Source organism: Saccopteryx leptura, chromosome 7 (assembly GCF_036850995.1).
Source record: "Saccopteryx leptura isolate mSacLep1 chromosome 7, mSacLep1_pri_phased_curated, whole genome shotgun sequence".
In the NCBI taxonomy this organism is placed as follows: Eukaryota; Metazoa; Chordata; class Mammalia; order Chiroptera; family Emballonuridae; genus Saccopteryx; species Saccopteryx leptura.
Window position 1 is genome coordinate 77167516 of NC_089509.1, and position 24152 is coordinate 77191667.

Below are 24152 nucleotides of genomic sequence, written 5' to 3' on the forward strand. Positions count from 1 at the left end.
CAATGTCTCTTGGCTAGTGCAGTGCAATGAAACCATGCCAAATCATTCTCAAAGGACAAAAATATGCTGAAGAGCTAAACACCAGCAATTCAAAACAATATTTTGTCTGTCTTTGTTCCTTCATCATTTCAATTAAAAAAATGCAAACCCTGTCAAGTTCATGTCATCTTATATGAAAATGGAGAGGAGGCCTTGAGTTCACTACAAAGTATCACGGGGCATATTATATTTAGTGCAATACATATACGTTAGCTTTAATTTTAGAATAGACTTCAAGAAAACTCTATCCCCACCAGAAAGGTATAGCATTTACATAGTAGTCTATTCATGGTGGTGACAGTGGGATCATAGGGTATAGTTATAAAGACAGCAGTCTGGGAAAGTTATCTGAGAACCATGTCAAACTCAACCCCTAAACCCCTTTTTTGTGTCAGTACTAAGGAATGAGGAAGGTATATGACATAACACACTTCACAAAATACCATCCAGTCAAAAAGGAGTCTAGAAAAAGCACAGGACAGATAACAGAACTATATGCAAATGTATTTGTCAGAGAAACACATTTATCAGTGAAAAATATTAATGCAGTTACAGAATAAGTTGCCAAATTTTTTGATTATTATCTCTGATTAATGTTTGTCAGTTGCTATTCTTTCTTCTCAACTTGAATATATTATGACTAATAGACTAAATACTAGCTAACAACAATAAACACAAATTAACCCATTTAGAAACATGAATTAAATTTCTGAGTTCTTCTACATTTATAATTAATTTCAACTTTTGAAAAAAACAACTGGATTTGCCTCGAGAAAGTTGTTGTTAATAGCCTGGCTTCCCAGACGGAGCTGTGAAGACAACGTCATTCACTAGTGACCATGATGAAGGCAGAATACATTCAGCTTTGGACATTCAAGTTTAAACAGAAAATACTTCTTCAAAATTTGAAACATGTACTTTCTTCTATTGATACTATCCAATTTCATAAAGCCATAACAAACAGAAAAACTAATTCTTCCAAGAGAGAGAATTTGTCTCCAGCTTTAAATGGCTAATGTGGAAGATACAGTACAATACAGAATATAGCTTTTCTCCCCTTTCCAGATGTAGGGTGGCCACTAAACAACTCTATGACAAGAGCTGATGTAATTCTAGATAAACTAGGTTTTGAACTATTTCAGATGTAAACCCATGGGAAACTTCTAGCCATATTTAAAGTAGAGAAAACAAACAGGAATTCTCCAGAATAGAAATTTGCCAAAGCCTACATCAAAAAGTTCTTTAAATAACCATGTGATCTATCCAACAACCTATAACAGATGGGCACTGACTTTATGTACAGAGTTTGTTAGGTGATGTTAAATGTCTCACCTTTCCCAAAGGACTCTAATTCTAACAGTACTAAATTACTATTTTGAGTATATCTGGATTGTAAATCCCACTCTGTGGAGAGGGCCTTTCACTTTTTTACCTTTAATTAGATGCATGGAGCCCTTCAGAGTAACAGATGTTTCTGAATTAGGGAAAAATCCACTTGCTATCAACAAGTTGCAGCACATTTGTGGGCCTTTCTTTCATTTCCCTAAAAACTCAGGATGTAAAGGAACAGAATAGTGGGAGGGCATCACAGGTAGGAAGGAAAGATGTCGCCAGAGAAGATGTGAAAAGTTCATGCTTTACACTGCATTCATCTGTAAAAAGATAAAATATAGTTAAGTTTGCTATACTGATCTTATTAAATGCAGACATGTTTTAACATTGCTTATCTGTTCAACAATATAGTAGGAAGACATTTCCAACAGCAAACAACCATGGAATTAGAGGGCTTTCAGCATGTGCTGTCATTTTTCCGGGACCAACGAGACCTTTTATATCCTCTAAGCTGATGGATTATTACTTTGCAGCCTGCTGGCATAATTCTGTCAATCCATCCAGGCCACATAAAGATTTCTGCTGTTATGCAAGTCCGGGGGAAAAAGCAACGTAGCAAATCTGCTCATGCAAAACAAGGTGAGGGTATGCCAGAGGGGGGAGAGGTGCAGAAGAACAGATGAGTTTTCCTTAAAGGCCACACAGCAGGAATACTGAACGCATGTCTTTTAGGTCAAGCTAGAGAAGTAGAATCATGGCCTCCCCCAACAGTGCCTCCTGAATAAGGACACCTTGTAGGCAGTGACATGCTCATCCAAAGAACATATACAGCACCAAAATTATGGTGAGGAAAGATAGTTTGACTTTGAATGGTGGGCACACAATACAACATACAGATCACGTATCATCAAAATGTACACTTGAAACCTATGCGATCCAATGTCACCTAATATAAATTAATATTAAAAACCAAACAAACAAAGAACACCTATCTCACTGCCATGCTGGGCTTTCTCTTTAGACCAGGTGCTCTGGAGCAGGGAGGATTCTGTTTCTCCTGTGGTGTCTGAAGATTTCTGGTGGTCACGACTGGGCGTGGGGATGTGAGTGCTACTGGCATCTACCGAGTAGAGGCCAGGGGTGCTGCTGCTACCCTACAGAGCACGGGACAGTCCCGCCCGACAGAAGTACTCAGCCCAAAAATACCAGCAGAAATACAGTAGGAGACTATAATCTTCTTGAGAACTGAGTCCATTTTTTTTTATCCCAAGTGCTCAACAGTGGGTGGTACAGGGCGAGCTCTTAGAAAACTGTTTTGTATTAAAAGTACAATGAAAGTTTTGCCCATTTCAGTGCAGCTGACACTAACAGTATATAGTTGAGATGGTTGACTTTGGAGAAGGAGGGAGAGAAAGCCTGGATTCAAATACTGTCACTATCTCTCACTAGCTGTGTGATAAGGCGTATTAACCAAGCTCTCTAAATCCCCGGGGCCTCGTCCACTCAAAGGAGGCAGGTAGTATACACAGAACGCCTAGTACAGTAGTGAAAAACAGTGAACAATTAATAAATGTTCCTGTTATTATCATGAGTGTTGACCAAAAGCCTCTAGGAGAGGTGACTGGCTTTTATATGTCACCCCAAAAGAAAAGGTAAAGGAAATCCAGACTAAACAAATACTCAAGTCGTGCTGCAGAAACACTGGTGCTGTCTCTTCCGGACAACTTCTCCGGAGCGTGCGGTCCTCCCACTCCTGAGGCGGCCCAGGCATCCTCCCCGGTGCCTCCCTAGCCCGGAGCTGCAACCCCCAGACAGGGCGGCAACCAGCCAGCTCGGGGAGAGGCTCCTCTACTTCAGAGCAGACCCCGGTGCCTCCCTAGCCCGGAGCTGCAACCCCCAGACAGGGCTGCAACCAGCCAGCTCCGGGAGAGGCTCCTCTCCTTCAGAGCAGACGCCCTAATCCCCAGGGTGGGTGCTGAATGGAAACCACGGCCGAGGCTGAGGAAGGTTAGGGACAGACAAGAGGTCTACTTAGTTTGCAGACAAATCCAACGTTCATTTGTCTGATCAGTGCTGGGCCCATTATTATAGCCTCACTTAGCTCTTTAAATCTCTCTGGGCTTTAATCTGGAGATTTGGGTGTGTGCGTGTTTATGTGTTTGTGAAACAGATTTATTCTACAAATGAAATAAATGAAATCATCTGGGATGGAATCAGATGGCTACAAAGGACATCCAGAGACCAAAAACCATTTCCTGGCATTTATTTAGAGCACTGAAATTGCTCTCCCAGCGCCATTCCGAGTGCACAGAGAAAGCAATCCCACTGCCGGCACAGATGGAGGAAACTAATCGTCTTATTTCCTCAAGGTCACAGGCAATAATGGTGATGACAGAGAACTCTGATGTCCAAATGCCACGCACAGGCCTCCCACCCAACAGCCATGCAGCCTTTGTCACAGTACAGCAGAACAGAACCCAGTCCTGTTCAAACAGCTGTAGGGCACATGTTTTGAATGAAGCGAGGAGCAGCTGTGGCAGGAGGCATTCCAGGACAAGAGCAGCCTAGAGACACAGCAGCTGGATTCAAGAATTCGTCCCCACACTTATTGTCTGATTTTAGTCACATTGCCCAATTTTGAGGGTGCTCTTCTTGCATACCCATAAAAATGGAAATAACAATACCTAACTCAGAAGGTTGTTGTAAGGACTGAATAAGTTATTACCTGTCGAGTGCCTGGTATATGTTAAGTGCTTAATAAGTGTCATAATCGTGAGGATGAGGCACTTGCTCGGGAACAAAGGAGATGTAAAAGAAAAAGACTGTCCCATCAATCTGTCGGACATATTTGAATAGGCTTTAGATTTATGCTGTTTCTGTGTCGGGCTTACAAAGCACTGTGCAGCAGAGCTGGGGGGGGCGGGGCGACATTCTAATAGAGGATGCGACCTCACTCATATAAGAGGTTCATTTTATATCTGTCAATACGAACAGAACTATTTTGCTATTACACTAAGCATTTTTCTGAGTGACTTTTCTCATCCTCCACAATCAGGAAGGTATAAGAGAGGCCAGTCTAAGGATCTCAGCCTGTGCTTCTTCAGGTGAGGAAAAGGACAAAGAAAAAAGTTATATACCAGAAACTTAACTGCAAGCAGCATTACTGATGTTACAGAAACACATTCCTGGGACGCATGGGCCTGTGACCCGGAAGAGCAGACCCTCTCCCGTCTCTCCCTTCCCTTCCCGGCCCTCCTCCCATGACTGACCACCGTCCTAGACTGTACCAGGCACCAGGTGCACAGCTAGCAAGAAAGGCCAGTAATGACACAAAGAGGATTTTTTAAAGTGTGAGAATTTTTTTTTCAAAATGAACTGAAACAGCTTCCTGTGGAAAAGAGCTTAAATTAAACAACATCAGCAAAATTCCAACCAGCTGAAAAAATCTTTAAGAGAAAGAATTTCAGGCTGACAAGCAAACAACACTAGTTGATATACTAGATATACTGGCTCTCACCATGACACTCGTTAACTATATCAGCCCTAGGAACTTTTATTCTTGGCAAGCCCTTCACTTGTACAAATTAGTTCTCAAACACAGCGCAAGTGAAATTGTTCCGCTGCCAGCTGAATCTCTATAATTATTGTAATTACTAGGCATTAGTCCCCTCCCTTCCTAGAAATAACACTCCTTCAGACATAGCACCAAAATAACAGGCCAAAGGAAAACACTTTCTTATCAAAGAAATGTTAGGTCCTTAATTTTATGACACTTCTACATGGACAACTTCAAAAGGCAGAGGGGGAACTTTTCAATATTTGAAATGTCACACATTTTTTTGGAAGGTGTTGAAAGCCAGGTATAAAAATCCTGGTCCATAACGTGGCTTGTCTGGGCACAGCAGGCTCCAACCTGTCACAACCAATCTAAAAAGCACCCTTTCTGCCCCCCCCCCCCATATTCCGCAGGTGGGCCCAGGGTCTGTCGGGATAACCCCAGCCCCCGCCCCAGAGAGCACATGCCCAGCGCGAGCTGAGAATACCCAGGGGGGTACTTACCATACTGTCGAATTCTACAGGGACCATGAACCGAGACACCTCGTCAAACTCCTCAGGAGACATGGGGAGAAGGTTTTCTGTGGTCTGGAGTCGAGAAGGGTGACTGAAACGGGGAGAAACGGAAAGGGGAGGTTAACATCTCGATGGGGAAAGCAGTGGCATAAACGTAAACGTACACTTTTCACCTCTGGCCTGTGATTCAATCATCAGATTATATTTTTTATTTCAGGTAAGTAGGTACACTTGTAAAATACATTTTTGAAAAGTACAGATCACGGGAGGCTTCTGTCCCCAGCCCAGCCCCTCGGGAAATGCACTGGACTCGAGAGATGTGAGCGAGAACTAGCCAGACTGGAACCTGTGCCGCTTCTGCCTGGTTCACTCTGGATGCGCGCTGGGCAGTGTGTCACCCTGAGAGGCCGACGCCCCAGGCCACGCTGGCCCCGGAAGCACCAGAGGAGTGTCTGGGGAGTCCCTCATCCCTACCTTGAAGTGTGTGTGCAGATAAAGCTGCTCCAGAGTGTTTTTACATGAAGGCTACATCCATTCACCCCAAGACAGTGCTGCAGGCCAAATTACTGACAATGACTTTTCCAAAATTTTTGCTACCTTTTGTAAAATGAAACAACAAAATAAAAGCAAGCGGAAAAAAAAATGTATCTCAATCATTACTTTGGCCTTTCGTAGACTGAAAAGAATTACTTTCCCACTCTGATCAATTTTTGCTCATTTTATTCACTTTTTCAAAGTATAAGTTCGGGGAGAATTTATATACCTTAAATACAACTTTGTTATATATATATATATTTTTATAAATATATTTTATAAAGGCAGTAAAATGCTGACAGGCAGTGACACCAGGATTTCTAATTAGGCTCTTTCCAACAAGTCCAACTGCAATGGCGGTGGCGGCAATTACAACGGAAAGCAAAGTACAAGCATCTTCAACAGGCCCCAGCCAGGAGGGCGGGCCTGAGGTTTTTAAACATGGCACTCTTCTGTGTTCACTTACACTTCAGACACAGAAATCAATTCAGTCTTGATGTATCCAGTTCCTTTCGGGTTGTCAAGTTCCATTGGTTCTGCTGCTGGAAGCAAACACATCGTGTACGTGTCTCATTAGTAGAAGCCACACAAGAACAATCAACTTCCTCTCTAGTCAAAATTTGTACTGTTTTTCTTGAGAGTCAGGTTAGACTCCTGTAACCTTAAGAGTTTGTGACCTCCCTGCCTGAGGCACCTGAAATTCTGGTGGGAATGCGGAAACCACCAGAAGAAAAGGGGAGGAGAGTTCAGTACAAAAGTCACGCTGAGTGGTTTCTCTTTCCAAGGCTTGAAATCCTACAGGAGTTGGAGCCCAAATTATGCAAAGTTCTGCCTGGTTTTGTGGTCCTAGCCTGGTTGCTAAAATAAACACAGCTGGCAAGGTAAGCTGAGGGCAACTCCTCCCCCCAAGTAATTGTGCTAATATTGAGATATCTGATTCTAAAAAATAATTAGCTTTGTTGACATGTCCCAAACCAGATTAGTCTAACGTGAACTTTCTCAAATGCAATTCAGTGAATACAGAGAAGATAGACCCATGTTCGAAACCTGGGTCCGCTCTTAATAATCACTATTATCAATATGATCTAACAATTTGTTGGGTCACCCAAAATAAACTACTGTACTTCTCCTGGGCCTCAGTGTCCTCAATTTTAACGGGAGCAGCCTGGCATAAACCAGTTGGCCATAGTGGTCCCACCTTTTACCCTTTTCCATGTGGAAAAGTAATGATGTAACAAATACACAAAACCAGAAATGAACTTTACCACATAAGAAATCATTTAGTCATTTCTTACTAGATATTTCAGGTCAAATAATGCACTAGGGCTTCAACTGCACTCTGTTTATGTCATTTTTTCAAAGCCTGCTTTTACCAACTTGAAAAAGTGGTAGGTTAGTAACACAGCATGGGTGGCGCTCGTGCGGCACCTGGCGCTCAGGGCAAGGCCGGGGCCGCGCGTGTGACCGAACCCTGTCTCCAAGATGAGAGCACGGTCACCACTTACCTTCCTTGGGCCTGGAGTAATACTTTCCGAAGGCATGATCTTTATCAATATTTGGATACAGATACTTTAGGGGATTTTCTGGAATATTTTCAGCGGCCATGACTTTGTAATTGCGAATAATATCAGGGAAAGTCACTGCAGACAGTTCTTTCTTCGTGTAGGGTTCGACCGCATGAAAGTAAGGTTCTAAAAAGAAGTAAAGCAAAGTTAAGTCCCATGGAATATATCAAAACAATAGAAGAAAGGAATAAAACAGCAGAGTTTATGGATTTGAGAGAAACTGAGAAGAACTAATCACAATCTAGGCATTTCAACACAGTGTACTGTTTTGTTTCTAAAATATTAAAATCTTTTCTTGCCTGACCAGGCGCTGGCGCAGTGGATAGAGCGTCAGACTGGGATGTGGAGGACCCAGTTCGAGACCCAAGGTCGCCGCCAGCTTGAGCGCGGGCTCATCTGGTTTAAGCAAAAGCTCACCAGCTTGGACCCAAGGTCGCTGGCTCGAGCAAGGGATTACTCAGTCTGCTGAAGGCCCACGATCAAGGCACATATGAGAAAGCAATCAATGAACAACTAAGGTGTCGCAATAAAAAACTAATGAGTGATGCTTCTCATCTCTCCGTTCCTGTCTGTCCCTGTCTATCCCTCTCTCTCTCTGTCTCTGTAAAAAAAAAAAAAAAAAAGAAAAAAAAGAACATAAAATCTTTTCTTAAAAACAGGAGAAATAAAGGCAGTCATTACTATCAATAACATTCCTTTGTCATTTGCTTACATTTGTAAATACAACCAAATACCTTAAAAAGCATGCATCTTCAATGGTGCCACCCAGTCAGATAAAGCACTGATTAGTAATTGGGTCATCTTGGCTCAAGCCATAGAAAAAGTTACTAAGATAAGCTCGGCCCTGGCGGGTTGGCTTAGCAGTAGAGCGTCAGCCCAGCATGTGAAAGTTCCAGGTTCAATTCCCAGCCAGGGCACACAGGAGAAGCACCCACCTGCTTCTCCACCCCTCCCCTTCTCCTTTCTCTCTATCTCGCTCTTCCCCTCCCGAAGCCAAGGCTCCATTGGAGCAAAGTTGGTCTGGGTGCTGAGGATGGCTCTATGGCCTCTGCCTCAGGCGCTAGAATGGCTCTGGTTGCAACGGAGCAATATCCCAGATGGGCAGAGCATCGCCCCCTAGTGGGCATGCCAGGTGAATCCCTGTTGGGCACATGTGGGAGTCTGTCTGTCTCCACGCTTCTCACTTCAGAAAAGAAAAAAAAAAAAAAAGCTCACTTTTTGTTGGTTTTCTCTTCATATTGAAAAGTTTATAACTTTTTATTAAAATAAACAACGACGGCCTTACTAGGCAGTGGCAAAGTGAATACAGTGTTGGCCTGGGGTGCTGAAGATCCAGGTTCAAAACCCCGAAGTTGCCAGCTTGAACTCAGAATTACTGGCTTGAGCATGCGATCATAGACATGACCCCATGGTTGCTGGCTTGAAGCCCAAGGTTGCTGAGTCCAAGGTCACTGGCTTGGCTGTAGCCCCCCATCCCCTCCCACCCTATCAAGGCACATATGAGAAGTAATCAATGAACAACTAAGTTGCCACAACTATGAGATGATGCTTCTCATCTCTCGCCTTTCCTGTCTCTCTCCCTCTTTCTCTCGCTACCTAAAAGAAACCCAAAAAAACAAAAACCAAAGATCCTATTTGCTAGTTTTTTCTCAATCCTTAAGGTAAGATCCCACAGTGTAAGTCCCTCCTGGTCTTTTTTATTTTTAGGTGAGAAGAGGGAAGATAGTGAAGCAGGCTCCCACATGCACCCTGACTGGGATCCACCCAGCAACCCCACCTGGGACCAATGCTCAAGTACCGAGCTATTTTTAGTGTCTGAGGTTGTCACACTCTGACAGAGCTATCCTCAGCACCTGGGGCCAAGCTTGAACCAATCAAACCACTGGCTGATGGAGAGGAAGAGAAGCAGATGGTCACTTCTGTGTGCCTTGACTGGAATTGAACCCAGGATGGCCATACACCAGGCTGACACTCTATCCACTGAACCACTGGCCAGGGTCTCTCCTGGTCTTATTCCTAGTCTAACTCTAATAGTGCTCCCTAAGTGATCCAGGATCTTAATTTTTGTTGCACACATCCCAGAGCCGCCGTGAAGTGCCCTGAGCGTCCGCCCTAGAGCCTCAGACTATGCCGGCACCCTACAGCTTTGCAGCTGGCTGTGCTTAAACTTTCAGGTGGCCAACAGTTTTCTTCGCTTTTCCCTGCTTTGCCAGCTCCATCTCTCAGCCAGTTCAGGAAGGAACTACTCAGGGCGAAGATGAAAAGGGCAAAGTCTAGCATCTACTGTCTACACTGGGCTCTAATCCCAGCTCTCCTGGTTTTGGTATTGTTTTGTTTTGAACCAGAAGAAAAAAAAAATAGAACAAGAACAGTTTCCCATCTTTTTGCATCCTCCCACAGAAAGCATAAACTTCACTGGAACATATCAGATTTTCCTCCATTCCTTCAAACAGAGCAAACTACAAGTAATACCAAAAACGTAACCAGCTTGTCTTCACCCTTTTCCCAGCTCTGCTCTTCAGTCTCATCCCCCAAACTAGCGTCTTTTAGTCACGGATTCATTTAGTTAAACAGAAACTCAAGATATAATGAAGAGAAACTTGCATCTGCTCTGATGGCGGGCGGAGGGCTGTACCAGGGAAAAGCCTGCCAGCATCTGCGGCCTTCCCCACAGCGAGGCTGGGAGCTTCCGCCTCTGTAAAACCAGTTTCCTCTCTAGAACTGGCCATCAGTCATACTGACTCACATCTTCTGTCTACAGATAACAAACCAGACTAAGAAAGAATCTGGCCTTGTCATTTAAAAACCATCATCAGAAAAAAGAAAAAAAAAAAAAAGAAATAATTTTAAAAATAAAATGAGCCCTGGCCGGTAGGCTCAGCGGTAGAGCGTCGGCCTAGCGTGCGGAGGACCTGGGTTCGATTCCCGGCCAGGGCACACAGGAGAAGCGCCCATTTGCTTCTCTACCCCTCCGCCGCGCTTTCCTCTCTGTCTCTCTCTTCCCCTCCCGCAGCCGAGGCTCCATTGGAGCAAAGATGGCCCGGGCGCTGGGGATGGCTCTGTGGCCTCTGCCCCAGGCACTAGAGTGGCTCTGGTCGCAACATGGCGACACCCAGGATGGGCAGAGCATCGCCCCCTGGTGGGCAGAGCGTCGCCCCTGGTGGGCGTGCCGGGTGGATCCCGGTCGGGCGCATGCGGGAGTCTGTCTGACTGTCTCTCCCTGTTTCCAGCTTCAGAAAAATGCAAAAAAAAAAAAAATGAAAAAGAACCATCATCTGCACAATATGTTCTAGGCAATAAATCACAAATATTAATGGTGATGTATTAAACTCTACCTGAGAGGCTCAGCTGGGGGTATGTGTAGGAACTGTGATTTTTTGTCAAAAGCTCATTATTTGTGAGTTAACTTGCTGTGCTAAGGAAGCACTTTTGGTATACGAGTAGGCGCCTCACTCACCGCCTCCGTTCTGGGACCGCTCCACCCACGTGAAGGTGATGGCCCCTTCCCGAGAGCTCTCGCTGAACCGCAAGAGGAAGGTCCCAGGCTGCTGGTCCTTCAGCAGAGCGCGCTCCCGCTCCTTGCTGATGAAGCCCATGATACACCTGCACGTGAAAGGGATGGACAGAGGTTTTCTGAGCTTCAGTCATGCTTTTAATTTTCATGATAACTTTCAAAACAAGATCACTGGAACTTGACAGAAGAACACAGCATAAAAATAGACAGACTATTTTAGATGGTTTAAAATAAATCTATTTAATGGCACTTCTGGAAGGATTTCACTTATATATGCTGAAATCCAAAAAAATTATCACCATGATACCAGTAGGATGCTACAAATGATCAATAAATACTTGCTGGATGAATAAGCCTTTTATCTTGGCTTGATGATTTTAAAAGCCAGGTAAACATCTGAATTTATGCAGCTTTTACACTGGAGGAGGCTCAGAAATACATTTTCATATTCTCGCATTTCTGATTAAGTTAAAGCCTTTGTTGAAATATCAGTTCGGTTAGATAGAAACAATTTACTGAATAAAAAAGTGGTTTTCTTCCTTCTTGGAGTCAACAGAGTGGGTGCTCAAGTATTTTATGTGGAATGAATAAATGACATTCAGAGTTTTTCAAATTTAGCTTGGAAAATACATAATATATACATATACTATGAAAGCATAAATTTAATCTTATGAGGTCCCACTATCATGTCCCCCGAGGGGACAGCCTGTGAGCATCTGTCTCCATGAGATGAACACAGGTCTTGGCAATAACAAAGCTGGTCTGGGGCAGGCCTGTGTCAGCTGTGCAATAAGGGGGCTGGCTGTGCTGAAAGTATGTTTCCAATTTACATCTGCCAATGGCCCTTACCCATCATTCCAGAGGGAGAGCAGGTGTTTCTTAATGAGTTCAAGGATGCTTTCAATCCAAAGCCAGAAAGTAAAATTTTTATCACCTAGATTGTCCTGCAAGTAAACAAGTACATGTATTAGGGACAAGGAAATCCAAAATACTAGTGATCTTAATTTGCAGAGACTGCCCAGTGGCCAAAGCTAGTGCTTTCCTATACAGAGCAGTGCCCCCCTCTTATTGGAACCTGGACACCAAGCTCTGCGTTTCCTGGGCCGCCTCCGTCTCCTCCAAACAGTAGCGAGCCAGCCAGGGACTGGCCTCCACGGGGAATCACAGAACAGAGCTGCCCTGGCACTAGGGGAAGCCACTAGCGTATGCTCTCAGCAGGCTGGTGACCCCACGGGGCCTAATCATCCCTTCCAACTGGTTCCTCTGCCGGAGCTGGCTGGGGTGGCTCGTGTGGCCGCCAACCCGTCTACACTGCGCAGAGTGCACATTTCTCACGGGCAGGCCTGACAGGCTGCCAGGGGGGAGCTGTGTGAGCAAACAGAAGACTCATTTTGGATGTGAAAGAATGTTATCACCCAGGCAGGCGCTTCCTGTCAGACTCTACACTTGGAGACCAACCTTCTGTGCTGAAGGAACATAAACAACTCGCCCTCAGGGTTCCGTGGGCGAGATGAACATGCCAAAATCAGCACGCAGTCCAGGAACTACCGCGGCGAGAAACCGGAGCCCTTAGTGCAGTGAGAAGCCTGAGAACCTCAGCAGACAGCACAAAGGACTCAGAGGGTACAAAACTCAGCCTGTACCCACCTTACAGAACCTTGTCCATGGAATAAGACCATCAGGGCCAGCATTAGGACCTAAACAAATAAAAATAATTTTCTCAGGAAACAGAAATCAATTCTGAAGCTTCGGCTGGACTGCTGGCCCGGCTCTTGTACTTGCTCTTAAAGAAAAGGAGCCTGCCCCCAACCAGGGAAGGTTGTATGTATAAATACACGGTAGACATTCTCAGAGGTAATTATGCTAATTAACTGCACTTTCTGGAGAAGCTTCAATTTGGTCCCTCCCCATGCAATACCCTCTCCCACTGCCTTCTTCTCCTACTTCAACGGGCTCTTCTCTACCACTGCCCCTACGGAGTTATATTTTGTTTTTAAGATTTTATTTATTGGCCCTGGCTAGTTGGCTTAGTGGACAGAGTGTTGACCTAGTGTCAGGGCAGTGTTCCCGGTCAGGGCACACAAGAGAAGCGACCATCTGCTTCTCTCCCTCTTCCCCTTCTGCAGCCAGTGGCTCGATTGGTTAAAGTGTTGGCCCTGGGCACTAAGGATAGCTTGGTTGATCCAAGTGTCTGCCTCAGGCACTAAAAATAGCTCGGTTGATTTGAGCATCAGCCTCAGACAGGGTTTGCCAGGTGGATCCCAATTAGGGAGCATGCAGGAATCTATCTCCCCTCCCCTCACTTAAAAAAAAATTATTGATTGGTTAGAGAGAGAGAGAGAGAGAGAGAGAGAGAGAGAGAGAGAAAGGGGGTGGGGGAGAAATAGGAAGCATCAACTCATAGTAGTTGCTCTTCGTATGTGCCTTGACCAGGCAAGCCTGGGGTTTCAAACTGGAAACCTAAGCATTCCAGGCCAACGTTTTATCCACTGTGCCACCACACGTTAAGGCCATACCTTTTTGGTTTTTGTTATTTTTTTTTTTAATTCAAACTAAGACCAAGGTCATCCCTAGGTGATCTATTTAATGAACACTTGACTTTATAAGCTTATTTTAGACATTAATTAGGCATTTCCATCATCCCTCCTCCAAACAAGACATAGGCTCAAGAGAGGCTGATGCAAATTAAGAGTTGAGTGAGAGAAATGAGAGAGGAAAAGGAAGTCTAGGGGTTATTAGTTACACAAATGAAAGCAGCCCAGGCCATCAGAGGTGGGGAGCCCGTCACTGCTCACTTCACAGAGAACCACAAACATAAGCCATTACACACAGAAAAAAATATCTCTCTTAATTCTCACCAAATGAAGAGATGAAATATGGTGGTTTCTTACTTTTTATTAAATAGCACAGTCTCCATGGTAACAGCCATGTGGAAGAGAAGGCACTACTGTGAGCCATCTGTTTGGAGAGAGCCTACTGGTGTTTGTAATACATGCAGTTCTGCTGTGCAAAAAGTGAATCTGAAAAAACGCTCCCTGAGAATGTCTAAGGAAACAGTGTACACACTTCCATTCACTGAAGATCTGACCCCAAACTAGTCGGTTTTTTATTTGTTTAGGGTGGAAGACTAATCAATTCATGACATTAGTTACTGAAAGGGAATTGTCTATCATAGCTGAAACCCTGTCCAATCAGGTAAAACTGCTAGTCAAGTGGTGTCCTTGATAAAACATGGTTTGTTTTCGTTTTTATTTTTGATATCTATATAGAGAGAGAAGGGGAGGGGAAGGGCAGGTGGGCAGAGGAGGGAGAGAAAGAAAGAGAGAGATCAATTTGTTATTCCATTTATTTATGCATTCATTGGTTGCTTCTTATATGTGCCCTGACTAGGGATCGAACTCGTAACTTTGCTGTATCAGGACGATGCTCTAACCAACTAAGCTAACCAGCCAGGGCTTAAGGGGTGTCCTAATGTGGACAGTGTCTCCTTCTACCTGGGCTATCTGAGGCAAGAGCCACTGGAGGCCCTAGGGGACCTTATTCTTACCATGTTAAGGACTTAACTTTTTTCTCTCCAAAGTTAAAAAGACTTTACCTTTCTTATTTTAGCCACAAGTAATATATATATATATTTTTTTTTAATTTTATTTATTAATTTTTAGAGAGGAGAGAGAGAAAGGGGGAGGAGCTGGAAGCATCAACTCCCATATGTGCCTTGACCAGGCAAGCCCGGGGTTTCGAACCGGCGACCTCAGCATTTCCAGGTCGATGCTTTATCCACTGCGCCACCACAGGTCAGGCAGTAATATATTTTAAAAACTAAAAAAAATCTTTCTCTTAGGAACCCTGCTCAGAAATACTGAGATAATGGAAAACTATTTAAACCTTGTATTAGGTCTATATCTCTTTCCAAAGTGAGGGAGAAGGTCCACTTAGCTAGGATAAGCTGCAGCTGGAAAAGCTAACCTCGTTTAACAATTTTCTTCCTTGAACAAAATAGAGAGCAAAGAAGGGAAAGAAGCAAGAAGATATTTTCATGAATTTCTATTTCTACATAAATAGTCCTTAAAAGTGAATATGCTAGCCTGACCTGTGGTGGTGCAGTGGATAAAGTGTCGACCTGGGAACACTGAGGTCGCCGGTTCGAAACCCTGGGCTTGCCTGGTCAAGGCACATATGGGAGTTGATGCTTCCTGCTCCTCCCCCCTTTCTCTCTCTATCTCTCTCCTCTCTCTCTCTCTCCTTTCTAAAATGAATAAATAAAATTAAAATTAAATTTAAAAAAAACAAGTGAGTATGCTCATACCAAGAAGCTTCTCTCCCAACATGTTGAGCTGGTCCACACTGAGGCCTCTCTTGGTGACAGAGGAGAACTGCCAGCTCAGCACCTCTGAAAGCTGAGCCCATCGTGCACAGGGCGGGTTCAGGAAGAAGGACAGATTCTAGGGAAAACACCCCAAAGTTAACGGCTCCTGAAGAACCACCAGTCACAAGCCAGGCACTAAAAATGGACCTGTCCCAGTGTTCAGTTTCAGTTTCTGTGGCACACAGAAGTTTTCATGGGAGACAAGAGAAATATAGTCGATTCTCACTATTTGTAGATTCACATCTGTGAATTCACCCAGGCCCTAAAATTTACTTGTCACTCCAACATCAATACAGCACTCCTGCACTCATGTCGTGTCCACGCACAAGGCGGTGAAGAATCCGAGTCGCCCAACACGTATGTTTCCAGTTGAGGTCAAACAAAGCGGCCCTCTGCCTTCTGGTTTCATCTCTCGTAGGATAAACAAGTGTCCTTTTTGAGGTCTATTTAAGTAGCGCCATTGTTCTACATTTTTGTGGTGTTTTGTCAGTGGTTTTGTTGTTCAAAATGGACTCTAAGTGCAGAAATGCTGTCGAATGTTCCTGAGCACAAGAAGGCCATGATGTGCCTTAAGAAGAAAACATTGCTAGATAAGCTGTGTTCAGGCAATAGTTATAGTGCTTTGTCATGAGTTCAATGTTAATGAACCAACAAATATATCAGATAAGGTGCCTTTAAATAGACACTCACATAAACAAAGTTATGTATTAACTGGTTGGTGAAAGGTTGTGACTAGAGGCTTATAGGAACCTAATCCCATATTTAGGGTTCAGTATTTGCTAAACCTGTGTTCACAGTACCTAAGGAACTTAAGCACAATGATTAATGAGAATCGACTATGTTTAATCAATAGTGAGTATGCACACTCTAAAAATGAGCATGCTTGTTTAGTATAGGTATATATTTTAAAGAAATAACAATACAGGACTTCTTCCAAAATAAAACTTATATTAACCATCTACTGCCCGTGCTTAGCCACACAGAAGGAAAATTATAATTCTCATCTAAAACCCACTCACCACATGATTCACTTTTCCAGGATTACTCAAGATCCTGGGAAGTGGCACCTGAGTTATGTCACTTGTCCCTCAACATCTGGCTGCTAAGGGCGTTTCTGGATATACAGAAGCTACAGAAGCACGGGGTCCCTGGTTACCCCTCATATAAAAGTAGAGGAGTCTTCCATACCCTGGGTTCCGTCATCAGCATGTTGTACCACAAGATAGAGGCCCAGCCGCTCGGGAGCTGGCTGACGTTGGAGATCACCACGACAGGCAGCGAGGTCGTCTGAAAGAGGAAAGAATCCTTGAAATCATCTGCATCACAGAAATGTCACCGGCAGAGCACCGCGCAGCCTGAGGACTAAGTGAGGGAATGTTTGTAAATGTGCCTACGTTTCTACTTGAAAGCTAGAAAAGTTCTATTCTTTTGTTCATAGTTTCATTGGTTTTTGCTGTTTCTTTCAGTTAAGAAATCAATCTCAATGCCTCATATAAAAACTAGCACAGGGATAGTTCAAACCACTTAAGTTTATAGAATCTGAACGTTCATTCAATTACTTACCTTCCTGAATCATTAAACTAAGATAGTATTAGCTGGAAAAGATCATCGTTTTTAGTAGTTAAGTAAATATCTCTAAAACAAAAATTGAGAACTAAGAATACATGTAAGAGTTTAAAGTAGAAATAAAGTTTTCCACATTTGTGTCATGTAAGTCTTACCTCAAGGTCAATGACCAGACCAGGCTGGCACAACTGGGTTTCAAAACTCAGCGAGTGAAGCTCTTCAGTAACAATAAGAGGGCCCTTAAAAGAGAAAGGGGGGAAAGAGATATAGCGATTCATTCACGGATCCTGCAACTTTCAAGAATCTAATAAGCACTACAACAGGCTTCAGAAAGCCTGAGCCCTATCAGCTGCAATTCAGAAAAAGATTCAATTTTCAATAATCTATCCCAGATTTGATCATTGCAAACATCTCCGTGTTCTCTCAAAAACAAGATTTCTGAAATTATGGCAAGGATTATGGATTAAGGGAAGGAAATGTCAACAGGGAAAGAGCCACTTCTGCTGGGTTTATTTCTGTGACCTCAGGCTTCCTGGCCCTCGGCTCCCTCTGCCCGCAAGGCCCCACCTGGTGTGGGCTGCACCCCTCCTACAGGCGGGGGTGGGAAGTGCACACACGGTCCAGGTGTCATTATCTACTGGAAGGGCTGACTTGCACAGCCTGGGGGATCATCAAGTGCTTTGACTTGGGTAGCAATGTTAGTTTTCAGCGTGCCTTCCTACATATTACCTCATGGGAGCATCACACCAACTTAAAACCAGAGAGGTGCAGCCTCTTCCCGTTTATGGGAGAGGAAACTAAATGAGGTCCCGATAAAGGTCCCAACCAGGGTCAGACACAGGCGTGCCTGCACTGCCCAGGCCGGTGCCTGTCCCGCTGTTCCCACGACCTCTACTGGCTGTGGTGAGGAAGGACCGCGAGCTGTGAGGACACGAGGGATGAAAACATTCCAAACCAAAAACAGCAGCAGACTCTATTTTGTCCCTGCCCACAGCTCGTTTTTGAATGCACCACAGACATAACTCCTTAAGGACTGGCTCTGAAAAAGAAACGGATAGAAAGATGCCGCCCCTGGGTAGGGAATGCAAGGGCAGGAAGACCCTCTTGGCACACCTGGTTTTCCACAAGGCAGTCATAAAAACTGGCCTCCAGTTCCAGCTCAGACAGCAATCCCTCTGCACCCTCAGCTAAATCCTGCAGACTCCCCGTGGTCCAACGTCCTTGCCTGGACAGAGGCCCACCATACCTGCTCCATAGGGCTGTCTGGGAGGATCCAGTCAATCAGTGTGAAAAATGGCTTGAAAACCATAAAGCACGAATGCAGAGTGCTTTCACTGTTATTATAAATACACCACGTCCCCAAACACACTCATTGCTCTTTCATGCTGCATCTGAACGCCTGTGTGAGGTGTCCCAGCCACCAGGTAATGAACCAACCTCATGGGACAGACCTGCTGATTAGAGACAGACTCTCACCTCGTTGGTTCTGTTGCCAGCATTCTTCTGCTCCTTCAGTTGCTATAAAGCAAGGAACAATCTCAGTCAATGACCTGATCTTCAAAATTGCTATTTTCATTTACAAATCAAACCAAAGTCAGGACTTAGAAAGAATGAGGGGCATGAAATTGTTTGCAGAATGCAGAACAAAATGATGAACAAGCCTTGTATGGGTTCACCAGCGTGAGTGCCTTTCCCCAGCAGCCCGGTGTCACACCAACACCTCGAGGTTGGACGGAGCCCCGGAAACTGTACCCTGCTGCACTTCCCTGCGCAGACTGCTCCGGAGTGACCCCCCAGCTCCTCCCTGAGCTGTGTCTCGCTCCCGAGGCTCAGACTCAGCTTCTCCTGTCCTCCCACCTCCCCTTGGCAGTCTTCCAGGCCTGGCCCAGCAACCCAGCACCAGTTAACACTGCTGCCAGCGGGACTTCAGACTGAGCTTTCAAAGTTACAACGTAAGAGTCCTGAGAGCAGCTTGGGACACCTTTGGACTCCTGAGTTTGGGCCAAGGCTCTCACACAAGGTCTGGCTTCCTAAGTGTTTGGTTCATGGGATGGTCATCAATGTAAAGGTGCCTTGAACGTCCTCCCTGCAGGCTCTGGCCCAGGGAGCGCACAGGGCTCAGCACCAACATATCCTCCAGACGGACATCACCACCCACCTCAACCCCTCCTCTGAGTGTCTACTGCCCAGTGGGACGGGCCCTAGACCCTGGAGACAAAGCAGGGGCCTCAGTACTTGTGTGAGACCATCAGGAAAGAGAATGTAAAGAAGGGGTTGAGGAGAGGCCCTGGGGTCAGCCACACTTGAACCGGGAGAGAAGGAAGAGTCAGGATGTGGGAGCAATAATAACCTTTGAGAAAATGGCAAGAGTCTAGAGCAGTGGTTCTCAACCTTTCTAATGCCGTGACCCCGCAATACAGTTCCTCATGTTGCGGTGACCCCAAACCAAAAAATAATTTTGGTGGCTACTTCATAACTGTAATTTCGCTACAGTTATGATTCGGAATGTAAATACCTGATACGCATTATGTATTTTCCGATGGCTTTAGGCAACCCCGCTGGGGTCGCGACCCACAGGTTGAGAACCGCCGGTCTAGAGTGAGTGATTGCCGAGGTCGTGGAGGCACCAAGGCACATTCTATGAGTGCACTGGTTTGTGGGATATTTTACTGTGATCACTGTGCCACCAAACAAGTATCTCTGGGAGGTAAACTGCAAAACACAGAGTGAACATTCCTAGGATAAGGAGGAACTGAGATTCCCCAACTGCGGTGAAGTCACCAGCCACAGATGGTGACAGTCTCCTCCCAGGGGTGCCTGCCACACCTCACAGTGCACAAAGTGCCACTTGACTGTCAAAAGTCCTAACACCCCAGATACAACAGAGGGGAAAACTGGTCTTCCTACCAGGTGTCGAAATTCTGCTGCCAGACTTCCATTGGTGGACTCCTCCATGTTCATTACTTTCGTATGTGTGCCCAAAATGTTGAATTTTCTGAATCTAGACAAAAGAGGGCAGAAACACTTAAAAGACTTGGGACCTTTTTTTTTTAAGTGAGAAGAGGGGAGATAGAGAGACTGACTCCTGCATGCGCCTTGACCGGGATCCATCTGGCAACCCTCATCTGGGGTTGATTATCAAACCAACTGAGCTATTTTTAGCACCTGAGGCAGATGCTTGGACCAACCAAGCTATCCTCAGCACCTAGGGCCAACACTTTAACCAATCAAGCCACTGGCCTCGGGAGGGGAAGAAAGAGAGAAGGGGGAGAGAAAGGAAAGAAGCAGACAGTCACTTCTCCTATGTGCCCTGACCAGGAATCAAACCCATGACATCCATATGCCAGGGCTGACGCTCTACCAACTGAGCCAGCCAGCCAGGACCAGAGGCTTGGAACTATTACACAAACAAAGAAGATAGTAGAATGTAGTACAAAGGACTTTACATACCCTTTTACTGTATTTCTCTCGTTCACATCTCTGCAAAAAAACAAAACAAAACAAAAACATAGTCATATACATATGCATTTAAATTCTGAAATGAACTTTAACAAGAATATAAAAGTATATGTATAAATAAAAGGTCAATAAAAAAATTAATCTGAACCTGTGAGTTTTTTACCCTTTCATACACTTACACCCAACACCAGTTCTGCCAAGTACTGCTGGGTAACAAACTGCCTGGGCCTCCATTTCTCATGTGTACAACATGGTAACAGCCGTACCTGACCACCCAACAACAACCACGCAAGCCCAGACTCAGAAGGACCACTTAGAGCCCACAGAATAATACGGTATGTGTTTGAGTTTTAAGCCACTAAATCTGGGGGCAATTCTTTATGCAGGAAAGAAAACAATGATGACGGTAGGAAAGACAAAGGCACAAACTGTGCTATAAGTAAGAATATTGTTACAGGAGTGGAAAGAGACAAAGAGCCAGAGGAAAATTATTTGGAGTATCATAAATGGTTTTGAAACTTGCAAAATCAGTGTGGTATACATATCAACAAAGCATTAAATGTATCAAGAAAGGGAATTGTTCCTTAATGTAAGTGAATAGGTCAGTCAGACTCCAAGCCAGGGGTCCCCAAACTTTTTACACAGGGGGCCAATTCACTGTCCCTCAGACAGTTGGAGGGCCACCACATACAGTGCTCCTCTCACTGACCACCAATGAAAGAGGTGTCCCTTCCGGAAGTGTGGCAGGGGCCGGATAAATGGCCTCAGGGGGCCGCATGTGGCCCGCGGGCCGTAGTTTGGGGACGCCTGCTCCAGGCTGTAAGAGCAAAATGGGATAGGTCTGCACCATTTAGACCCCTGTGAGAACTCCTGCCCGTTCCTGGGTCCCCACTGCCCAAAGAGACAGGGGTGAATCCAGCAGACTTCACACAGGCCCCCCTAAATGATGTCAACTTCGTTACAAAACAACACCACACCTGCTGCAGAACCACAGCGGCCTGTGGGACCTTGGGCCTCCTGTTAGATCAAGGACCCTCCTCTGGGGCTGGTCTAGGAGGTGGGGTGGTGCTTTGGGATTAACTATTGCAAGCTCATGTGCATAAAGCATATTCATTTTTTTGTTCACATGTAATCTAAAAAGGCAGGGCTTGTTAATTCCTTCTAGCAGTGGTTGGCAAACTCATTCGTCAACAGAGCCAAATATCAACAGTACAACGATTGAAATTTGTTTTGAGAGCCAAATTTTTTAAACTTAAACTATATAGGTAGGTACATTCCTTATCGAGGTAGCACCCGCACATGGTATTTTGTAGAAGAGCCATACTCAAGGGGCCAAAGAGCCGCATGTGGCTTGCAAGCCGCAGTTTGCCAACCAGGGTAAGGGAAGCTACTAAGATCCAGAACAGGGGCTACCAATTAAAATCTGCTGGGACCACTTACAAATGGCCCTGGTGCTTCTGACTCTGTTAACAAAACCAGCATTTCATTAGTACGTGTTTCTTAGATAATGTTAAAGATTTCTTACTTATCAAATAAAACTTTGACTTTCAAATTATAGTTCAGTTCTTGCAATTTCACCAACAGTCTGGAAAGAAAAATAAAATTCATCATTACTTTAAAAAAACTATCACAATTTATTTATTATGCCAATTTCCTATCAAACATTTCAATAACCTCCCCACCTTCTCCAGTTTGGGGTTATTACAAACAATGGAACTGACATCTTTATACTTCTACTTGGATTTCCCTAAGTGTGTTTGCAGGATAAATTCCTAGCTGTGTAACTGCTGAGGCAAAACCGTAACATATTTTGATAGAGAGCAGCAGTGAATTTACTTCCCACCAAACATTAGTGAGGGTTCCTGCTTCCCTCTACAGCCTTGTCTACAGTGGGTTGTATCAAAATTTCTACTTTGGGCCAATTCTATGGGTAAAATACAGCAAGCATGGCTTTTACTAAAACTTTTATCTAATGTTTGTCCTGTTGGCAGAAAATAAGAACTATCACCTCATCAGGAAAATGAGGTTTTATCTACAGTCATTCGTGGCGGTGTGGGAAGACAGCAGGCGCGCTGGGCTGAGACTCAGGTGCGCCTGTCCTCGGCTGAGCAGGAGGCCTTGGGCAGGAGCCCCGCAAGTGCTCCGGTTAGTGGAGCAGGTGGATGGGATTAGAGTTCTGGCGCCCTTCCAGCTGGGAGTGCTAGGACCTCGAGGGTGCTGGAGGCTGGCGCTGTCACACCAGCAGCCAGGAAGCAGCACCCGGGGACCCAACTGAGCAGCACCCCAGGAAAGGAGGCTCAGAAGGCCAGTGTCGCTCTTCAGAGTCCAGCTGCTCATCTGTGGAGGGACAGCAAAACGAATGGAGCCATTCAACAGGAGAAGGTAAAAGCCACGTGTTCTCGTACAGAAACATTGCTATGGTTTATCATCAAGGAGAAAAACAGGCAGCAAAGCCACATAACTGGTTCTTAAAAATAAAATATTATATGTCATATATATTTGTGTGTATGTGTATGTCCATGTAAACACACACAGACACACACACAAATGTTTTAATTCATATACTTCCGTAGACGTACACAAAACCCTGGGAGGACTGACACTAGGTTGTAGACCACGGTGGCCTACAGATATTTAGATCACAGAGGACTTGGAAAATCCAACAAAAGCTATGAACCCACTGACCAGAAAACTGCGTGTGTCCCGGGAGCACGTTCACACGCTGTATAAAGCCCCGCCCGAGCTCATGCTCAGGAGAGAGTGGAGCTGCTGGGAACTTTCACTTCAATCACATGTAGTTCTGAGATTCTGAATTCCTGTTAGTGAACATGTATATTTACAACTGGGAAAAAACCAGGGGTGTGTGTGTGTGCACATAAAGCTATTACAGTTCCAGTTTGAAAAGAAAACACAGACTCTTAGATATTCTAAGTAAGATAATAAAATGCCTACTACAAAATTCCTTCCCCTAACATACCCTACATAAGTGTTGTGAGAAGTTAGGGGTACAGACTTCATGACAGGAGGCAGAGGGGGTTGGTTACCGCTTTTCTTTCTTACCGCAACTTCACAGTGAACTGTACCCCTGTCTTCAGGACCAAGGGCCTCTGAGGATGGGTTGGCATGCACGGCTGTCTCTCCACCACAAATGAGCTGTAAATTCCCAGCAAAGTGTACATTAGCATTTCCATTAAGGCTGCGGCAGTAAAAAATTACTTCCCCTAAAGAGGAAAGGGGGTTATAGGGCACAAGCTAAAAAAACAGAAAGATTTTAATAAGTTGAATGAAGTCTGGTTTTCTGGTCAGTAGAGAAACCCTCCAGTCTAATTTGCACTCCACAAAATCAGAGTAATCCTAGTGACCTATAACACTCTTCTTTTTTTTTTTTTTTTTTTTTTTTTTTTCACTTTTCTGAAGCTGGAAACGGGGAGAGACAGTCAGACAGACTCCCGCATGCGCCCGACCGGGATCCACCCGGCACGCCCACCATGGGGCGACGCTCTGCCCATCAGGGGGCGATGCTCTGCCCATCCTGGGCGTCGCCATATTGCGACCAGAGCCACTCTAGCGCCTGGGGCAGAGGCCACAGAGCCATCCCCAGCGCCCGGGCCATCTTTGCTCCAATGGAGCCTTGGCTGCGGGAGGGGAAGAGAGAGACAGAGAGGAAAGTGCGGCGGAGGGGTGGAGAAGCAAATGGGCGCCTCTC

At 44.9% G+C, this 24152-nt stretch overlaps 1 protein-coding gene across 3 annotated transcripts in view; it reads right to left on the reverse strand.

Annotated features, from left to right (window-relative positions):
• Nucleotides 1–522: 522 nt before the first annotated feature.
• STAT1 (signal transducer and activator of transcription 1) overlaps nucleotides 523–24152 on the reverse strand; it is a 45347-nt gene continuing 21717 nt past the window's right edge. For 2 of the 3 annotated variants that reach the window (XM_066344853.1, XM_066344854.1), the window contains exons 10-24: nucleotides 23507–23599; nucleotides 21972–22031; nucleotides 20438–20467; nucleotides 19895–19988; nucleotides 18464–18505; nucleotides 17143–17226; nucleotides 16610–16708; nucleotides 15362–15497; nucleotides 12703–12752; nucleotides 11905–11999; nucleotides 10999–11144; nucleotides 7482–7667; nucleotides 6443–6518; nucleotides 5431–5533; nucleotides 523–1691 (exon numbers count right to left, since the gene is read on the reverse strand). In XM_066344853.1, the coding sequence (XP_066200950.1) occupies nucleotides 1677–1691; nucleotides 5431–5533; nucleotides 6443–6518; nucleotides 7482–7667; nucleotides 10999–11144; nucleotides 11905–11999; nucleotides 12703–12752; nucleotides 15362–15497; nucleotides 16610–16708; nucleotides 17143–17226; nucleotides 18464–18505; nucleotides 19895–19988; nucleotides 20438–20467; nucleotides 21972–22031; nucleotides 23507–23599 (1309 nt within the window). In that variant the 3' untranslated portion in view covers nucleotides 523–1676. The remainder of the gene's footprint in view (nucleotides 1692–5430; nucleotides 5534–6442; nucleotides 6519–7481; nucleotides 7668–10998; nucleotides 11145–11904; nucleotides 12000–12702; nucleotides 12753–15361; nucleotides 15498–16609; nucleotides 16709–17142; nucleotides 17227–18463; nucleotides 18506–19894; nucleotides 19989–20437; nucleotides 20468–21971; nucleotides 22032–23506; nucleotides 23600–24152) is intronic. The other variant, XM_066344855.1, reaches the window with a different exon arrangement.